At 50.5% G+C, this 17,542-nt stretch overlaps 1 protein-coding gene across 1 annotated transcript; it reads right to left on the bottom strand.

The window, feature by feature from the left end:
• Window positions 1–5,228: 5,228 nt before the first annotated feature.
• WDR13 (WD repeat domain 13) lies at window positions 5,229–16,321 on the bottom strand (the record flags this gene model as incomplete). Its single annotated transcript, XM_080718466.1, has 9 exons — window positions 16,275–16,321; window positions 15,348–15,588; window positions 14,261–14,370; window positions 14,007–14,137; window positions 12,946–13,253; window positions 12,033–12,213; window positions 11,785–11,926; window positions 6,077–6,195; window positions 5,229–5,413 (listed from the first exon to the last, which is right to left on the bottom strand). Exons 1-9 carry the CDS (start codon window positions 16,313–16,315, stop codon window positions 5,229–5,231), a joined length of 1,458 nt encoding a protein of 485 aa, XP_080574592.1. The 5' UTR covers window positions 16,316–16,321.
• Window positions 16,322–17,542: the final 1,221 nt, after the last annotated feature.

Below are 17,542 nucleotides of genomic sequence, written 5' to 3'. Positions count from 1 at the left end.
GCCAGGCATGGTGGTACATGCTTATAATCCCAGTGCTTGGGAGGCTGAGACAGGAGGATCACAGGTTCGCAGCCAGCCTCAGCTATGTAGTGAGGCTCTCCACAACTTAGTAAGACCCTGTTTCAAAAATAAAGAATAAGGTGAGCCGGGCGTAGTGGCGCACACTTGTAATCCCAGCATTCGGGAGGCTGAGACAGGAGGATTACAGTTCGCGGACAGCCTCAGCTACTTAGTGAGGCCCTCTGCAACTCAGTGAGACCCTGTTTCAACATAAAGAATAAAAAAAAAAGTAGGGCAGGGTGTGTAGCTCAGAAGTCGAATGCCCCTGGGTTCCATCCCCAGACCCGCATAAAAAAAAAAAAAATTCCGTTTCCATCTCCACTATTTGAATGGAGATCAGATGGTTACCAGTGCTGGAATATTTACCATCAAACCAAAGCGGGATTGATGTTCAAAGACAGTAGGTCCAGGTTCAATTTCAGAAAATAGGGCATGCGGAGCCGGGCATGGTGGTGCATGCCAGTCATCCTAGTACTTGGGAGGCTGAGACAGAAGGATAGCAGGTTCGTGGACAACCTCAGCGACATAGTGAGACTCTCAGCACCCTAGCAAGATCTGTGTGTGTGTGTGTGTGTGTGTGTGTGTGTGTGTGTGTGTTTCTGGGGGTGGAACCCAGGGGCTTTTCTATCTCTGGGTTATACTCCCAGTCCCATTTTATACTTTATTTGGAAACAGGGTCTCACTAAGTTGCTGAGAGCCTCACTAAGTAGCTGAGGCTGGCTTTGAACCTCCGCGATCCTCCTGTCTCAGCCTCCCAAGTGCGGGGATTACAAGCGTGCGCCACCACGCCTGGCTGCAAGATCCTGTTTCTAAAAAATAATGTTGCCGGGTGTGGTGGCGCACGCTTGTAATCCCAGCATTTGGGAGGCTGAGACAGGAGGATCACAGTTCGTGGACAGCCTCAGCTACTTAGTGAGGCCCTCTGCAATTCAGTGAGACCCGGTTTCAAAATAAAGAATAAAAAATAATAAAAAGGGCTGGGGTATAGCTTGGAGGTAGAAACCCCCTATGTTCAGTCCCCAAAACTACACACACACACACACACACACACACACACACACACACACACACAGAAACGGTATGGATGATGGACTAGTTAACCCATGCCAGTATGCATGCTCTAAAACTGTAGAGTATTAGCTGGGCTAATCCTAGTGCTTGGGAGGATGAGGTATGAGGGTCACAGGTTCAAGGAGAGCCTTGGCAATGAAGTAAGGTTCTCAGAAACCTAGAGAGATCCTGTTTCAAAACAAAAATAAAAAAGGGCTGGGATGTAGACTGGAGGTAGAAAGCCCTTGAGTTCAATCCCCAGTGCATAAAATAAAATTAAAAACAAGAGAAAGATGGGCATAGTAGCTCATGCTTGTAATCTCAGTACTTGGGAGGCTGAGATAGGAGGATCCCAGGTTCAGGGCTTGCCTCAGCTACTTAGTGAGGCCCTTTACAACTTAGTGAGGCCCTGTTTCAAATTAAAGAATAAAAAATAGGGCTGGGGGTATAGCTTGGATATAGAATGCCCCTGGGTTCCATCACCAGTACAAAAAAAAAACACACAAAACAACAACAACAAAAACTCAGTACCTCATAAAATAAATAAAATATAGGGCTGCGGTTTAGCTCAGAGGTAGAATGTCTCTGGGTTCAATTTCTACAATACCACATAAATAAATAAATTTTAAAATTTTAAATCTAGATTTTGAGTTACATTTCCCCTGGGTTCAATTCTCAGTGCCAAAACAAACGAGTCAGACAAAGGGCATGGACCAGTAAATGAAGGTGCGTGTGTGTGTGTGTGTGTGTGTGTGTGTGTGTGTGTTGCTGAAGACTGAACTCAGGAGCATTCTATCTCCAAGCTCTAGCCCTAGCCCTATTTTTCTTTCTTTTTTTTTTTTTTTTTTTTTTTTTGCGGTACTGGGGATGGAACCCAGGGGCATTCTAGCTCTGAGCTACACCCCCAGCCTTATTTTCTATTCTTTATTTTGAAACAGGATCTTGCTAAGTTGCTGAAAGCCTCACTAAGTAGCTGAGGTTGGCTGCGAACCGCAATCCTCCTATCTCAGCCTCCCAAGTACTGGGATTACAAGTGTACATCACCATGCCTGGCTTCCTAGCCCTATTTTTAAAATTTTTTTAATTGGAAATAGGGTCTTACTAAGTTGTTGAGGCTGGACTCAAACCTATGATCCTACTGTCCTGTCTCAACCTGCCAAGTACTGAGACACAGGCACATACCAGTACACCTGGCTAGAGACCTGGTTTTGAGGGGAGATGAAAGTGGCATCGATGGTGGAATGGTTAGCAGGGCCCAGCTCTGATATCAACCCAGAGGCACTGTGATGATGGACAAGTTAACAGAGGCCTGAGTTTGACCAGTAACATCAGAGTTTATTCTTTATGTTTTACCCAGTGTTTATTTCCCCTTAGACTGTGAATCAAGAAAAGTATCACCATGGTGAGTTGAAGACAGAATGTCAACTCTGCCACTTGGAAAATTTCACAAGGAGGAACCCCAAAAAATCATGCACAACAATCACCATGACCAAACAAACCATCCTGAATCTAGACGCAATAACACATCAAGAGTGTAAAGAAGAGAGGTTCGAGAAAACTGAAGTTCCTCCAAATTATCTTGCCATCCATGGACCTCGGTTGAAACCAAGGATCTATTTTGTGTGGCTACTGCAGAGAAGCGTTAACATGGGCTGACCTGCTATCACCAGGAAGGCCTGCTTCAAGGTTGGCCCTTGATCAGTGTATGAGAATTTACATTTCCTAAGTGTCCCCACCGTTCCCTAAAAAGTAGGAAAGGCTCTCTATGCCTAAACTACTGGCATAAGCAGTGTGGTTCATGCTGAACACTCTCCTTCCTTCTGGGAGTCTGGCTAAGTGCAGGACAGGTGTGCCTATGTGACCAGCCTCCAGTAAAAACCCTGGGCACTAAGTCTCTGAAGTGCTTCTCTGATCAACACTGCACACATGTTGCTGCAACCCCATCACTGGGGGAACTGAGAACATCCTATGTGAGTCAAATGGCAGAAACCTTTGGAAAATTTGTGTCTGGGCAGAGACCAGGCACAAATTTTTGTCCCCAGGCCCTATTTCTCTTTGCTAATGTTGCTGGAGGGTTTTTTTTTTTCTATAATAAATAAAAGCCATGAATACCACAATTTGCTGAGTCTTAAGAGTCCTCTTAGCAAATCACTGAGCCTGTAGCACATAGGCTGACATATATCCGTACATGCTCTTGATTACATGAATGATCCAGCTCACAGAAATCCCTACCTCATCACCATTTACCCTAATGCCTGTCGGTTGGAAGTATCAGTCAGGAAATGCTTTGAGCTGCAAGTAAACACACTGTCAAGTAACAGTAGAGGGAATAGATTCTTTTCCTCCCTCAGTCAGGCTGCTGTTGTTAGTTCTACAGCTCAGCAACACTGGGCCGCTACGTCGGAGTTTCTATGACTCTGTGGACTGACGTGAAGTCCCAAAATATTAGCCACAGTTAGAACTGATGCATATACAGCTGGAGGGAAGGGAGGATTCGGAGCGAGAGCCTCTTGGACATCTCTGGTAACTTTCATGTTTCCTGGGTACTCTGGCCAGTAACAAGGGATTTGGGTAATTTATCCTCTTATCAATATCCAAGCAATCTCTCCTCACTCAGGGCTCCATAATGAGTATCACTTTTTGGTCTCTGAGATGGACCAGGGCTTGATTTGGGGCCTTGAGTGGGACTGGGAGGAAACAGGGGTGGTCTGGGAGGCTTCCCACTGCCCTTACCCCACAGCAAGAGCCTCAAGGTTCATGGCTGCCTCTTTCCCTGTTGGGTGCTCCAAAACACCCAACATCTCCAATCCCTGCTATGGGAAAAAGAGCAATGCACAAATATGGGGCCCACCCAGGAATCTCAGCCCCCCAAGGGAGCCAACCACGTCCTGCAAATTAATATGATGAGTCCTCTGGGGTAGAACTCAACATTTCTCACCAAACTTCAATACAGCCAGACGACATCATCCCTCTGTTCAAAACGGGCAACTTCCCTCTTACTCAGGAAAAAGACCAAAGTCCTACAAAGGCCAAAGGCCCAAGAAGCCCTACATAACTAGGCCTCTTAAGCTTCATCTACTACCACACCCTGGGCCGGCCAGCCTTGGGCGTACGCAATGACCCCTCGGGCACACTGTAGCCGCAGAGCCTCCGTGCCGGCTTTCCTCCATCGGGGATGTTCAGCTTCCCCACACGCCCTCCCATGCTATGGCTCCGTCTCATTTCATTCCTGATCTTCTTCTAAACAAAGCAATGAAATGTCTTCCATAATGACATCACCAAAAAAGACCCAAATCCCCACCTCTGCACCTCTACGTCCCTTCCTTGCTTTATTTTTCTTTGCACCACTCATCTTTGACTAGCCCGTTACATACAGCAGCGTCTTGCCTGACAGTGGGGCCACGCTCTGATAAACACCATCAAAAGTTGTAAACACTCTAAGTCAAAAATACGTTTAACACAGCTAACCTACCACACAACACGGCTCAGCCCAGCCTATTGTACCTGTGCTCAGAACACATAGGAGTCTACAGTCGAGCACATTCATCTAACACAAAGCCTATGTTATAATAAAGTGTTGACTAGCTTGTGTCATTTACTGAATACTGTACTGAAAGTTTAAAAAAAAAACACACATACTGGTTGGATGGGCACACTGTCGTCCCACCATAAAGTCAGAAAATCGTAACGTTGAAACATCCTAAGTCAAATCATCTTTAAGTTGAATCACTGAAAAGTCAAATCATCACAAGTCAGGGACTGGCTGTATTTTTGCCTCCACGGGAGCAGGAGCCCACCAGGGCAGGGATTCCTGTCAGTGCGCGTCACGGCTGCATCCCCAGTGCCTAGAATGGCTCCTGGCACACAGTTGATGCTTAATACTGTCTGCTGACCGTGTAAAAAAGCGTGACACAGCCAGCCTTCGGTAGGTGCATGTTGCATGAACACACCACTGCATGAGGAAGCGCCCCCCCATGGGTGCCAGAGCTGCCCTCTCCCAGGTGCCACCCCCAGCAGACCTGGGAGTTGGCCCTCAGCCCAACCACGGAAACTTTATTTACAACACAAGGTGGGCGGGGTGGGGGTGGGGAGGTGGACAGCCCGGGGCTGGCAGGACCCTACTTTTGCTCCCGCCTCCAGACGATGACCATGCCACTGGCGTCGCTGGAGGCCAGCAGGCTCTCGTCGCAGTTGAAGCTGACGTCAAGCACGGGCGCGCTGTGGCCCTGCAGCTTGTTGACAGCAGCCTTGGCCGCCCGCTCCACGTCGAAGAAGTGCACGCACATGTCCTCGCTGCCTGTCACTGGAAGGGTGACAGGGAAAGGCCATCAGGAGGTAGCTGGGTCTGCAGGTACGAAGGCCCAGGGTGTCTGATATGGAAGGACACAGCCTGGCTTGGGGAGGGATGAGGGCGGCCATCCCTAGAAGGGAAGTCACCTAACCTTTTGGTTCTTTTTCATTGTTGTTGGTATCAGGGTAATTGAACCAACGGGTGCTCAACTCTGAGCTATAACCCTAGCACTTTGCATTTTTTAAATTTTGAAATGAGGTCTCCCTAACTTGCCAAAGCTTGCCTTGAACCTGCAATCCTTCTGTCTCAGCCTTCCCAGTACTGGGATTACAGGCACATGCCACCATGCTTAGCTTATTTTATACTTGGAAACGGGGTCTCCCTAAGTTGCTGAGGTTGGCCACGAACCTACAATCCTCCTGTCTCAGCCTCCCAAGCACTGGGATTTACAGGTGTGCACCGCGGCTCCTAGCTTCCCTTTGGGTTCTGTGTGTAGACTGTGAAGTCTCTGGGGTGTCTGGGGGTCTGTTTTTGGAGCTGTGAGCCCCAGCATGAGGCTCTCAGGGCAGAAGAGGTCATGAGACCCAGGAAGCTGTGGTATCTGAGCAAGGTCAGTAGCAGCCCTGGTCATTCCTTCTCCCCGAGTGTCCCGGTCCCCTGCCCTCTGGGACTCACCTACGCAGGCCCCCTGTCGGAAGGACATGAGGGGACAGAAGATGCTGCGAACAGGGTGTGAGCTCTGCTCAATGGGGAAGCTTCTCTTTAGCTGCAAGGTCCCCTCGTTGTCAACCACCCTGAGGAGAGGATGAGAGAGCAAGAAGGGGGCAGTGGTAAGCCGGAAGGGTCTTTTCTTTCCTTTTCTTTGTGTAGTAACGGGGATTGAACCCAGGGGCGTTCTCCCTTTGAGCTACCTTCCCCAGCCTATTTTATTTTATTTTTTTTTAATTTTCAAGCCGGGCATGGTGGCGCACGCTTGTAATCACAGCACTGGGGAGGCTGAGACAGGAGGATCACATGGGTTCAAAACCAGCCTCAGTGAGTGAGGCTCTCAGCAACTTGGTGAGACCCTGTTTCCAAATAAAGTATAAAATAGGTCTGGAAGTACAGCCCAGATGTAGAAAGCCTCTGGGTTCCACCCCCAGTACCACCAAAAATAAATAAATAATAAAAATTTTCAACAGGGTCTTACTAGCTGAAGGTTTTACTTGTTGAAGGCCTTGCTAAGTAGCTGAGGCTGGCCTTGAACCTGTGATCCGCATCTCAGCCTCCCAAGTACTGGGAGTATAGGAGTGTGCTACCATGCCCACCTAGAGTTCTCTTCTTTTTCTTTTCTTTCTTTTTTTTTTTCTCAATACTGGGAGTGGAACCTAGGGGCATTCTATCTTCAAGCTACAACCCCAGCACTATTTTATTCTTTTATTTTGAAACAGGATCTCACTAAGTTACCAAGACAGGCCGCAAATCTGCAATCCTCCTATCTCAGCCTCCCAAGTACTGGGAATTACTACTATGCAACACCACGCCCAACTTTATTTTTTATTTTAAAACAGCATCTCACTGATTGGCTGCTGCTCTGTATTGAGCTGAGCATGATGGTGCATGTCTGTAATCCCAGCATTCGGAAGGCTGAGACTGGAGGATAGTGGTCTGAAGCCAGCCTTGGCTATTTAGAGAGGCTCTCAGCAACTTAGTGAGACCTGTTTCCAAATAAAATATATAAAAAATAGATCTCGGAGTATAGCCCGGAGGTAGAAAGCTCCTGGGTTCCACCCCCAGTACCACTAAAAAACAGGGCAGGGGGTGTAGCTCAGAGGTCGAATGCCCTGGGTTCCATCCCCAGACCCGCAAAAATAAATAAATAAATAAATAAATAAATAAATAAATAAATAAATAAATAAAAATAAATAAATAGAGCCGGGCGTGGTGGCACATGCTTAGAATCCCAGCATTTGGGAGGATCGCGATTCACAGACAGCCTCATCTATTTAGTGAGGCCCTCCACAATTTAGTGAGACCCTGTTTCAAAATAAAGAATAAAAAATTGGGCAGGGGGTATAGCTCAGAGGTCAAATGCCTCTGGGTTCCATCCCCAGACCTGCAAAAATAAACAAACAATAAAAAGAGCTGAGGGAGCCAGGCGGGGTGACATATGCTTGTAATCCCAGTACTTTGGGAGGCTGAGACAGAGGATTAGAGGTTTGAGGATAGCCTCAGCAATTGAGTGAGGCCCTCTACAACTCAGTGAGACCCTGTTTCCAAATTAAAAATATCAAATAGATCTGAGGCTATAGCTCAGAGGTAGAAAGCCCCTGGCTTCCATCCTCAGTAGCATAAACCTCCCCACCCACAAAAGGCCTGGGAGTATATAGCTTCCAGGTAGAATGCTTCTGGGTTCCAGCCTCAAAATGAAACAAAAAAGTACAACCCACCCTACAGGTGACCTGGGGGCTCCCCCCGAAGGCATCTTCAAGGGTGAGATGTGAGATGTGGACAAGATGCAGATGGGGCCCATTTCTGTAAAACAAGGCCCCTCTCTCAGGACCCCTCTCTCAGGACAGAGAACACAATTTGGAAAGATGTCGGCTGTCACCATCCTCGCTAGGGCAATAGGAGGGCTGAGACGGTGGGAGGAGGGAGGGAAGGGAGAGGATAGGGGAAGCAGGCAAATACTCTGTTCTTTTTTTAAATTTCTTATTGGTGCAGCAACTATTTAGGAGTATACTTGAGCCGGGCGTGGTGGCGCACGCTTGTCATCCCAGCATTTGGGAGGCTGAGAGCAGAGGATCGCGGTTCGCGGACAGCCTCAGCTACTTAGTGAGGCCCTCTGCAACTCAGTGAGACCCTGCTTCAAAATAAAGAATAAAAAATAGGGCAGGGGGTGTAGCTCAGAGGTAGAATGCCCCTGTGTGTGTGCGCGCACACACACACACACACACACACACACACACACACACACACACACAAAGAGTATACTTGAGCCAGGCATGGTAGTGCATGCTTGTAATCCCAGTACTTGGGAGGCTGAGACAGGAGGATCGCAGGTTGGCCACCAGCCTCAGCTATTTGTGAGGCCGTGTTTCAAAATAAAAAATAAAAATAGGGATGGGGGTGTAGCTCAGAGGTAGAATGCCCCTGGGATCCATCCCCAGTTCCACAAAAAGAAAAAAAGTATATTTGAAGTAAAATTTTATTTATTTATTTATTTATTTATTTATTTATTTATTTATTTATTTTGCAGATCTGGGGATGGAACTCAGGGGCATTTGACCTCCGAGCTACACCCCCTGCCCTATTTTTTATTCTTTATTTTGAAACCGGGTCTCACTGAGTTGCAGAGGGCCTCACTAAGTAGCTGAGGCTGGCCGCGAACCGCGATCCTCCTGTCTCAGCCTCCCGAATGCTGGGATTACAAACGTGCGCCACCACGCCCGGCTTGAAATAAAAATTTTAAATGTGTATATCTACATAGAATATTTTTTGTGTGGTACTGGGGATTGAAGCCAGGGACATTCTACCTCTTGAGCTACACCCTCAAACCTATTTTATTTTATTTGTGGTTTTTTTTGAGGACGAGGAATCGATTAACCCGAGTACATTCTGTCTCCGAGCTACACTCCTAGCAGCCCCCTTTTTTCTTTTCTTTTCTTTTTTTTTTGGTGGTACTGGGATTCCTGGAAGCCCTTCTACCTCCGGGCTACACTCCCAGACCTATTTTTACATTTTTATTTGGAAACAGGGTCTCCTAAGCCAGCGCGTGGCTGGCTTCGAACCTGCGCGATCCTCCTGTCTCTGCCTCCCAAGCGCGGGGATTACAAGCGTGCGCCACCACGCCCGACCCCCCTTTTTTTCAATACTAGGGATGGGACCCAAGGGCATTCTACCTCTGAGCTACACCCCCAGTCCTAATTTTTAGTCTTTTTATTTTTTTTGAAACCGGGTCTCACTGAGTTGCGAAGGGCTTCACTAAGTAGCTGAGGCTGGCCACGAACTGCGATCCTCCTGTCTCAGCCTCCCGAATGCTGGGATTACAAGTGCCACCACGCGCAGTTTTTATTTTATTTTTGAAACGCGGTCTCACTAAGTTGATGAGGGTTCACTACTTGCTAAGGTGGTCCTCAAACCTGCGATCCTCCCGTCTCAGTTTCCCTTTCCCAAGTACTGGGATTACAGGTGTGTACTAGCACGCCCAACTACACTTTTTTCAAGAAGAAAACTAAAATAGTTCAATAAAAAGCATCCTTCTGCCGAGCATGGTGGCGCGTGCTTGTAATCCCAGTATTTGGGAGGCTGAGACAGGAGGATTGCAGGTTCAAGGCCAGTCTCAACTACGTAGTGAGGCCCTCTGCAATGTACACTTGTAATCCCTGCATTTAGGAGGCTGAGACAGAAGGATTACGGTCCGAGGACAGCCTCAGCTACTTAGTGAGCCTCTTTGCAACTTAGTGAGACGCTGTTTCAAAATAAAGAATAAAAATATAAAGCCGGGCGTGGTGATGCACGCTTGTAATTCCAGCGCTTGGGAGGCTGAGACAGGAGGATCGCAGGTTCAAGGCCAGCCTCAGCTACTTAGTGAGGCTCTCAGCAACTTAGTGAGACCCTATTCCCAGATAAAATATAAAATAAGTCTGGGAGTACAACCCAGGGGTAGAAAAGCTCCTGGGTTCCACCCCCAGTACCACACACACACACACACACACACACACACACACACACACACAGGAAAAAGAATAAAAGTATAGGGTGGGGCCGGGCGTGGTAGCACACGCTTGTAATCCCAGCATTTGGGAGGCTGAGAATTGAACCTAGAGGTGTTCTACCTCTAGGTGATAGCTCCAGACCTATTTTTTGTTTTGTACTTTGAAACAGGATTTCACTAGGTTGCCGGGTCTCGCTAGGTAGCTGAGGCTGGCCTTGACCTGCGAATCTCCTGTCTCAGCCTCCCCAGTACAGGATTACAGACTGTGTCGCCATGCCTGGCTTGAATGCTGCATCTGGGAAACATGACAGGTGCAGGGAAAGAGTAAATCTTCTCTGTCCCTCCCCAAAACAAACAAACAAATGCCTACCCAAAATGGCAAGGGCTGGGGATAGAGCTAAGTGGTAGAGATTGGCTTATCTACATGGCCCTTGTTCCATCCCTGGCACCACAAAATAAATATGTACAATAAGTAAAAGGGATTAAGAAAAATGAGTCTCAACTTTTTTTTTTTTTTTTTTTTTGCGGTACTGGGGATTGAACCCAGGGGCATTCTACCTCTGAGCTACACCCCAACCCTATTTTTTAGTCTTTATTTTGAAACAGGTTCTCATTAAGTTGCAGAGGGCCTCACTAACTGAGGCTGGCTTCAAACCTGTGATCCTCCTTCTCCCAAGTACTGGGATTGCAAGTGTGCACCACTACACCCAGTTGAGCTTTAACTTTTTTTTTTTTTTTTTTTTGGTGGTACTGGGGATGGAACTCAGGGGCCTTCTACCTCCGGGCTATATCCCAGACCTATTTTATATTTTATTTGGAAACAGGTGTCTCTGAAGCCAGCATGGCTGGCTTCGAACCTGCGCGATCCTCCTGTCTCTGCCTCCCAAGCGTGGGGATTACAAGCGAGCGCCACTACGCCCGGCTGGATGAATTGATTTATTTATTATTATTTTTGGTGGTACTGGGGTTCCTGGAAGCCTTTCGTATCTGAGCTACGCTCCCAGACCTATTTTATATTTTATTTGGAAACAGGGTCTCTTAAGCCGAGGCTGGCTTCGAACCTTCGCGATCCTCCTGTCTCCGCCTCCCAAGCGCGGGGATTACAAGCGTGCTCCACCACGCCCGGCTGGATGAATTTATTTAAAGAATAAATTTATTCTTTATTTTGACAGGGTCTCACTAAGTTGCAGAGGGCCTAAGTAGCTGAGGCTGGTCGCAAACCTGCAATCCTCCTGTCTCAGCTTCCCAAGTACTGGGATGAGAAGCATGTGACACCATGCCTGGCTTATATTTTACTTTGAAACCGGGTCTCACTAAGTTGCTGAGGCTGACCTTGAACCTACGATCCTCCTGTCTCAGCCTCCCAAGTACTGGGACTACAGGTAAGTACCACAGCGCCAGGCTTGCTGTCAGTATTTGTGCTGCTACTGACGTTAACATCATTACCACCATCATATCGCACCGTTATCCTTTTTTTTTTTTTTTTCAGTACTGGGGATTGAACATGGTGGGTAAGTTGCTCTACCACTGAGCCACACTCCTACCACTATTATCATAACATGAGGAGCCGAAGCCTCTACCCTCAGTGAAATGAATCTGGTGGAGCGGACAGGCTGCTGTCCTAGTCTGATGGAGGAAGCAAGCCTGCCCTCTCTCCCCCGGTGACCCCGGCAGCGGGCTGACCCACCTGTACAGCAGCAGCTTGTTGAGGCAAGCATTGATGAGCAGCGAGGGGTCCCGCGCCTCCCGGCTGACCCAGGAGCGGGCAGAGATGCTGGTCACGGGGCTGCCCTCATGCACCACCAGCCGCTTGGCTTTGGTCAGCTTCCCTGCAACAGAGGCGGCGGCCAGGGGTGAGGCAGCGGGGTGGGCAAGGGCCGAGGCCTGGGGGGACAGGAGGGAGCGCACCCAGGCGTGATTCTGTGCCCTGCCTACCCGTGGCCATGTCGAAGAGGAAGGAGAAGACACTGCCGCGGTCATCGCCCGCCCAGAGCAGCCGGCCGGGGGCATCGAAGGACAGCGCAAGGACGCGGCCCGTCAGCTTGCTGGAGCCACCCTTCACCTTCTTTCCCGTGGAGATGTTCATGACATGCACGTTGTGCTTGGCATTTCCCACCTGCGGGTGGAACGCACACACCGTTATCCTGCGCCCAGCCCTCCTGGAGTCTGACCGCAGCCAGGCTGCAGTGGGCAGACCAGAAGGTGACCCGGATGTATTCGTGCCTGCTCCCTACCTAGCCCTTCTTGCAACCCCCTCAGACTACGACAGCTGCTCGTGGGGCTGAAGGGGTCTCCGAGCCCTAATACTGCCCCTCAACCAGTTGAAAAGTCTCAGGGCTCTCTCTCCCAGGCCTACAATCATGTAATTGCTTCCCCCTGCCCCTTCCTGCTCCTTCCTGGAGACCCAGAGGCTGCTGGTGTCACAACAGAAAAGACCCCAGAACCCCAGCTCTGGTGCTCAGTTCCCCTGTACTTGACACCCGCACCCCCAGGCCGCGCCAGCTTTTTCATATCCTTCTGCCTCCCGACCAATCTGTCCCGGAGCCTAATCACAGTAGGACTGCATGACAGAACTAGGGGGATCCTAGATATTTTTCCTGTGTGTGTGGTGCTGGGGATTGAACCCAGGAGTGCTATAACTCTGAGCTATGCTCCAGCCTTGCTTTTTATTTTGAAACTGGGTCTCGCTAAGTTGCTGAGGCTGGCCTCAAACCTGTGATCCTCCTGTCTCAGCCTCCCAAGTACTGGGATTACAGGTGTGTGCCACTGCACTTGGCTGAGGTCCTAGATTTTGCACTCTGATGCCCTTGGACAACCCCCGGCCCCGGCATGCCCCCTGGAGCCTGACCACAGTGAGATTGTTGTTGACGGGCTGGAAGGTGCAGCAGAGCAGCTCCGCGCCGTCGGGGTCGGGGATCTCCCGGATGCAGCGGCCGTCCTCAGAGGCCCAGATGCGCATGGTGGCATCGAGCGAGGTGGACACGAGGATGTCATTGGAGAGAGACCAGGCGAAGTCGGAGACGCCACGGGTGTGGCCCCGCAGCACCCGGAGCACGGTGGGTGGGGCGGGCGCCAGCTGGCACAGGGAGATGCTGCCGTCTAGGGAGCAGCAGGCCAGGCGATGCCGGTCGTCATTGGCGAAGCGCACCCTAGGGACTGCAATGTCAAGGAGCCACAGGTGGGAGTCTGCAGGCTTGCCAGGCCATTTCACCTATAAAAGGCTCCGGCGTGTGTGCAGGGGTGAGAGCGCAGTGCGCTAGGAAAGGCGGCCTCCGCAGAGGGCTTTCCTTGCCTAGCACAGGCAGCTGTAACCTTAGCAGGCCCTCCGCCAACACGCTCTGTCGATCTTGCTGGGTGCTTTGGTATCGTGAAGCCTTCCTTAATGTGAAAAAACTTCCGCTGTCTTAGCAAGTACGTTACAATCAAGGGCTTGGCGTTATGGAGGACTTTTGACACTGTAGCCCACCGTGCCCTCTGCAAAGGGATTTATTGGCAGCAAAGGCTTTATTTGTGGTGCTGGGGTATGAACCCAGGGGCATTCTACCACTGAGCTACACTTTTAGACCATTTTATATTTCCAGATAGGGTCTTGCTGAGTTATCGAAGCTACCTCGAACTTGTAATCCATCCTCTTGTCTCGGCCTCCCAAGTACTGGGATAACAAGCATGCACCACCGCAGCTGACTACCAGTAAAAGCTTTGAACTCTTCCACGTGATTCAGAAACTCAGGGAACCTACTGCTCTCTTGAGTTTCTGAGGCCTTTGCTGACCACTTTGCAAGGAAGTTTGAGTTTGCCAAAGGCTTTGTGGATGGTCATTCCTCCTTCAGAGGCCTGGCAATCTGGGAAAGGATGCCTTAATGGTTGCTTAAACAAATGTCTGTCATGGGACTCATCACACTGGCTCACCTGCTTCATCTACGTGCTGGTCAAATACATGGTACATGCCCGCAAATGCGTAGTTCTCGCTCAGCGATGTGTCCCCAGCCATGGCTCGGCTTGCTTCGGCTGCTGACGTGGGTACCACGCTGCCCGGAGGCCTGGGTGCCAAGAGGAAGTGGGGGGTGACAGGAGGTAGGTGTGGGTACCCATCCTGCCGTGCCCCAGAGCCCCTCTCCTCATCACAAACGCCCACCCCTTGCTTGGCTGCCTCGGGTGCATACCTGTCCTCATAGACGGCACGATTCATCTGTGCCTGCAGCTGGTAGGAGCCACGGCTGACGGAACGGCGGTGCCCACGGGCCCCCAGGGCTCGAGGGTCATCCTCAAAGTCCTGCAAGCAGAGAGGGTCAGGGCGGCTGCGTCAGTGTGTGTGTGTGTGTGTGTGTGTGTGTGTGTGTGTGATACTGGGGATTGAACCAGGGGCATTCTACCTCTGACCTACACCCCTAGCCCGGTTTCATGATTTTATTTTGTAACATGGTCTTGCTAAATCGCAGAGGGTCTCATTCCACTGCCAAGGCTGTCCTTGAATCTGCCATCCTCCTGTCTCAGTCTCCCAAGTACTAGGATTACAAGGGCGCACCACCGTGCCCAGCTGGGTGGGTGCATCTTAAAATAGCTCCGGACAACATCTGAGGTCTGGAGTTTTCCAAACCTACCCGGAAGGGCCTCATCCCTTCTCATCACACACATCTCCTGTCCCTGGCCACCACCATCGCAGTTCGCCCGCCTCACTGCTGTGGCTTCTTCACTGCTTCCAGTTTCTGTCCTTGCTGCTCAGCACCTACTTAATATATGTTCTCAGCACAGAGAACACTCCCCAGAAAACCACCTGGCCTAGTCCCTCACTTCATACAGGTGTCAGCTGTCACCACCTCAGGGAAGAACAGTCCATCAAATAGCTCCCCTCTGTCACCCAAGCTATTCCTCCCACTTTTTTTGCAGTGCTGGGGATCAAACCCCAGACCTCACACTTTGACCACTGAGCTACGCTCCGCCCTCCCCACTAGTCCAGTTTTCTCCCCCAAGTCTGCTTTATTTTTCCCTCTTCTTACTACTCACCATGGTGATTATCGTCTTGTTTATCTGGCTTGCTACATGTCTACTGACGTGCTTATCTTGCTTATTGCCTGTTTATCGTGTTTATTGTCTGTTTATTGACTTAGATGGTATATTATCTCTTTTTGTCCTCTGCTGACCCTAAGAGTCTGGAACAGAGCCTCCCACATCGCAGGTGCTTGGCAAAAGTCTGTGGTGAAAGTGCAGAGGCAGGCGAGATGCACGGCAGGCGGTGTGACCAGGGCTCACCTCCATGCGGTCAAGGGTTGTTCGGCTGCTGCGGATGATGCTGTTGCTATAGGCACGCGCACTGCCTGGCTCGGAGAGGGGCCCGTAGCGCTGGCCCAACAGCTGGCCCCGCAGCCTCAGGTACTGCCGACGCAGTGCTGGGGGGTGCCCAGCCTTGGCATTCTCCCGCAACAGCTGGCTGCGCCGACGGATATACTGGGTCCGAAACTGTGGAAACGTTGGTGTACGGTACGCGTTGTACCTGCGGGGCCAGGAGGCAAGGTGGGCAGCGAGCACAGGACAGAAAAATCAATCCGCTCGGGGCAGAGGCCCAGAGAACGAGGTCTGTGGCAATGACTGGGGTCTGGGTGACAAGAGTGAACGACACTGGTGATGGGGAAGTTCTTTCTGATGCTACGATGGGAGTGATACCGCAGTACTAATGCGCATGGTGATAAGGTCAGTATGGGGACAACAGGGTCAGCCTGCAGCTTTGCTGGGATCAGTATGGGGTGACCCTCTCAGTGCAAACTAAGGGGGGAGGTCAGTCTAGCATTGTGATAGATCAGATCGACCCGATAATGGAGGTTAATGTGGGGCAATGGCTGGGTTTAGTGTGGGGTGGCAACATAGTAGCAGAAGTCTAGGCAGGGGAAATGATGGAGGATAGAAAGTTACCAGACTGGGCTACACTTCCCCACCAGGGAGCCTCTTTGCGCAGGCCCATATCTGACCGCATTTTCCCAGCATGCTCTTCATAAACCTGTTGGGCTGGGCCATCTCTCTGCGGGCGGGTGTGCCCCCACTCCCGGCCTGACACTGCGCATGCTCACCTCGGGCTTGCCCACACAGCTGCAAAAGGCAAGTCCTCTGCCCAGCCTCATTTATCGTCATTGCGCATGCACCAAAGTAAGTTCCGCTCCCATGGGCTCCAACCCCACGCCTCACCTCGCGTCCACTGCTAAGACTTGCTGCCACACCGCGGCCATTCCCCGGCCTCCTCCTCTGGCTTGTCCGCCCGCGGAAGCCTGCAGGATAAGGGCTTGCAATGTCAGTGTCCCAAGCGAAGAGATCTAGTTCCACCAGGGAATCGTTGCCATAGACACCGAGTCCCTCCACGCCGGGGTTGTCGTGAAATCCCACTGGGACGTTACCACGGTCATCTCCCCCGCCCTGCCCTTCCTGGGCAGCGCCCAGGTGACTCACAACAGCAATTCACAGCGGACCCCGCCCCTCCCCTGTCACCATAGCTACGCCCCTCCCCTGACTAGCAATTATTGCTTGACATCCCCCACCCATCTTGACCCCGCCACCCTTCGCCTTCCCTTCTCTGGTCCGAGAACATATCCCAGGATCGAGGACCACCTCCGGGGCTGCCTCCAGCTCTTGAGGCCCCCGGGGCGGCCCTGAGACCACTGTCACTCGCTCCTTCTGTCTCTCTTCTCCCTTTCTCAGGATCCAGACAAGATGGCTGCCTGCTACTAGAGAGAGCTGCCGAGCTCAGAGCGAATCGATGGGAACACTTCCCGGGGCGTGGGAGTCTCGCAAGCGCAATGAGGGACAGGAACTTCCAGCCCAAAGACAAGAGGCTCCACCCTTTGAATTCTGCCCTCTCCCTCACTGCACTTTTCTGTGTACACTGGGATAATGTCGGGGGTCACAGGGGTGGGGAGAGTCTGTAAATCACTCACTAGAAACCAGAGCTACCACTTTCATGTGAAAGTGGTAGGCTGCATTTTAGCAGCATAATCTTGGCTAAACTTTAATACTGGGAATTGAACCCAAGGGCGTTCTACCTGTGTGCTACATCCCCGGCCCTTTTCATGGCTAAATTTCACTTAGATGCTGTGGCTGGTCTTGACCCCGCGATCCTCCTGTCTCAGCCTCCCAAGTACTGGGATTACAAGTGTGCACCACCATGCTTGGCTCAACCCGAAGTTGTATCTTAACATCATCAGGGTGAACAATTTACAAGATTCAAGTTCAGGCATAGTAATTTACTATTGTATCTTTGTGTGTTTGTGTGTTTTACACTGGCGATTGAACAATCTCCAAGCATAAGGCACAATTTGGGGAGGGGGTACTGATATTTGAACCCAGGGGCAGTCTACTTCCAAGCTACACCTCTAGCCTGATTTTAAAATAAGATATAAAATCTTATAACCTAGTTTCACTAGGTGCCAAGAGCCTTGCCAAGTTGCTGAGGCTGGCTTTGA

This window comes from Muscardinus avellanarius (assembly GCF_963383645.1).
Source record: "Muscardinus avellanarius genome assembly, chromosome: X".
Taxonomy (NCBI): Eukaryota; Metazoa; Chordata; class Mammalia; order Rodentia; family Gliridae; genus Muscardinus; species Muscardinus avellanarius.
Note: the sequence above shows the minus strand (reverse complement) of the source record. Positions and strands in the feature narration are given on the sequence as shown.